At 25.0% G+C, this 3,162-nt stretch overlaps 1 protein-coding gene across 2 annotated transcripts; it reads left to right on the forward strand.

The window, feature by feature from the left end:
* Positions 1–197: 197 nt before the first annotated feature.
* Positions 198–2,685, forward strand: oaf (BRICHOS-like domain-containing protein out at first). 2 transcript variants are annotated; one of them, XM_015514542.2, is made up of 5 exons: positions 198–364; positions 842–955; positions 1,053–1,187; positions 1,487–1,670; positions 2,317–2,685. In XM_015514542.2, exons 1-5 carry the CDS (start codon positions 362–364, stop codon positions 2,601–2,603), a joined length of 723 nt encoding a protein of 240 aa, XP_015370028.2. In that variant the 5' UTR covers positions 198–361; the 3' UTR covers positions 2,604–2,685. The 2 variants fall into 2 exon arrangements, with proteins under 2 accessions (XP_015370028.2, XP_015370026.2); XM_015514540.2 differs by lacking the exon at positions 198–364 and adding an exon at positions 386–545.
* The last annotated feature ends 477 nt before the right edge of the window (positions 2,686–3,162 follow it).

A 3,162-nucleotide genomic window follows, 5' to 3' on the forward strand; every position in this document is an offset into this window, starting at 1 on the left:
GGAGGGTAGGAGCAGTAGGAGTAAGTTCAAACGCATGCGCTATCACGTTTGATGATACCAGACCGACGTAACCGAAATAATATTTATAACTTGCTGTATACCGTGGTTTTTTTATATCCATTTCTCTTATCTATATATATTATCACAAATTACTGATTAACAATAATCACAGCATATTATCTGATTAATAATTTTCCAAACAATATTTGAATCTCAAATACAAATATACAATACCTATTACAATTATTATTATTTTCGTCAAAATTAAAAATAGAAATGTTTAATAAATAATAGGTATTGTCGGATATTATATAGTCAGGCTCAGGATAATCTTTAATTTGACATTGGAACAAAATTAATCATGGTACTAAGTATTAGTAGACTATTAAACGATTATATCATTGATTAAATGTACAATGGTTATGTGAAAATATTATTTATGTGTAAAAATGAACAATATTTTTATAATTTATTTTTATATTATTTGCATAATGTTAAATTATAGTTGTCATTTTTCTTGTTTAGTTGTTAATGTTAAAGATCAGGTAATTTTTAACAAATAATTAATTAGAGGTTTAAATTAGTGATATTAATATATTAAATTTAGCATTTTGGTTTAAGTTATACACTTTGTGGTAAAATAAGTTGATACTCTATCAATACGTGCATTGACATTGATATACTAAGTACTTTTTTTTTATTAAGACTTATTTAATTTCTAATATTTTGTTCAAAAAATGTATTGTTAAAATTAAAGTAATCATGAAATTCATAGCCAACTAATTCATTCAGAAGAATTTTACATTCTATTTTAATTATTTTTTTTAATACAATATTTTAGGATGGTGGTGTAATAAAAGAAATAATAAATGCAAATATAACAGATGATACAATTACAGTAGAATTACAACTACCCGACTCTACATTAATAACTCAACACATTGATTTCACAAAGGTACAAACAATTTTATTTAAATATTATGTTTTTCGATGTTGTATCTTTATTAATGAAGAATGGGTAAGTACATTAATAATGCACTGGTTTTTATTAGGAAGTTCAAATAGTACAAGTGTTGTTGCTTGGAGAAGAAGAACGTGGTCAAAAGCCATATCAAATACTTTGTTTTGTCAATCACGTACATGCAAATGAATTCATCTCACCAGATGCAATGTCAAAACTCAGACAAGTATTCATATAAATGGAATAAAAAAGTAATACAGGGACTATGTGAACTTTTATTTCCTATGAAGCAACTACCATAAATAAGTACCTACTCACCAATTTGTTCATACTTAACATAATTCTTTTCACATATTTTTAATGCAGGTCATTTGTGACTATTTGAATATAAATTATAAACTAGTTCAGCCATATATCTCCTGGACGCGGGAGTCATACTCAACTCATAATATAGTTATTCACGCTGTCCCTGTTAATATTACTATATAGTATATAAATGTATATTACAAACAATAATTTTTTTAGAAAAATCCAGGTACAATTCGAGTTGCAGAAGAAAATAAAGGCGTATTTAATGTTACAATAGATATGAAAATTAAATTAAAAGATAGTAATTATATATCACAACATGTTGGATTATTATGTTCTGAAGCACAAGATACAACTTTTACAAGCAAAGTTGACATTGATAAATGGGCTACTGTGCCAGGTAATTAAAACTAAATATAAAGTATAAATTACACTTGCATAGATCCGACTTTATTTATTTTTAACAAATTCAATTGAATTTATTATATTTTTATTTGTATAAATATATTATGTTCTATCAAAAACTTAAGAAAAATCTTAGTAGGCTCTTGCACTCTAAGCAATATTAATAAATATATCACTATATATTTATAATAAACTTTAGAAGAAAAAGAACATCTTGCTGAAAATCTTGTTCAATTTTGTTGATGATAAAACTAAATACATTATAAAGAATTTTTGTAGGATATACAGAGCTAAACTTAAAAGATTATGACCATACTAAATTAAACATACTTTGTTCAAATCTCTTACTATATTAAATAATGTATCGCATTGGTATTCTTCAATACTTCATTAATTTAAGTTTTTCTATGATCCAACAAAGAACATTCTCCAAGAAAATTACATATTTACTATAGTTCTTATCTATTCATTAATAAAACATTGTTGAAATATATAAAGAAAAATTTAATAACCCATTAATTATATTCAGACATTTAGCTAAACATTACACTCATACAAAATATTCTAAAATTACCTTTCAAGGTCAATCCCCATTCTAAAATGTATTTTATTTTATTAATTTGTATACTTTATTTATTTAGGCATGTACTTGGGAAATTTGTTACAAGCTGTTGAATATATTAACTATAAATCGCCAAACTCTAATTTGAAATTATGTCGAGATACAGGTAAAGTCTGGTCACACTGTTTATGTACTATAAAAGTAACCATTCCTTGGTACCCTTGTGCATTAAAATTCTGCAAAGATCATATTGGTAAAAAATCAACAGCGGTTGATAGTTATCGATGTGGTATACAGACATGTGGTAAAATTATGCATTTTATGTATGGTGTTAAACATAAACAACATTGTTTGACAATTGAATAACACATTGTATAATTATAGTAATGTATTTATGAGGTAAATTAAACTTCTCTGATGTATATAAGTAAATAAATATATAAATAAATTTTGCATTTACATTTTCTTTATGATTAATAATCATAAATATTTATTTAAAAACAGTCTTACTTCATTAAATTAAAAATATATATTTTTTAAAAAAAAATCCCTACACCACTATTATTAGTATAATAGTATTACCATCAAGTTATAGATAAGACATGAATCTAGTAAGAAAATCCAGATAGAAGTAAAATCTTAAAATAATACCAAACAGCCACGTAACTACAAGAAGATCATTCTGTATTAAGAAAGAAAAAACCGGGCAAGTGCGAGTTGGACTCGCGCACCGAGGGTTCCGTACAAACCTGTAGGTATATAAGTAAAAGTTTTTTTTATTTTTATTGCAAAATGAAATTTATAACATAAAAATATGGAAAGCTGGAGGATCATAAATTAATGACAAAGGTATCTTTATCGTTCCAGTAATCCTTCATTTTATATTAACATCTATCATTTATTTTATAATATAACAAGGTGTTTT

The sequence above is a fragment of the Diuraphis noxia genome, unplaced genomic scaffold (genome assembly GCF_037042655.1).
Source record: "Diuraphis noxia isolate RWA-SAM2 unplaced genomic scaffold, SU_Dnox_SAM2 contig0002, whole genome shotgun sequence".
NCBI lineage: Eukaryota > Metazoa > Arthropoda > Insecta > Hemiptera > Aphididae > Diuraphis > Diuraphis noxia.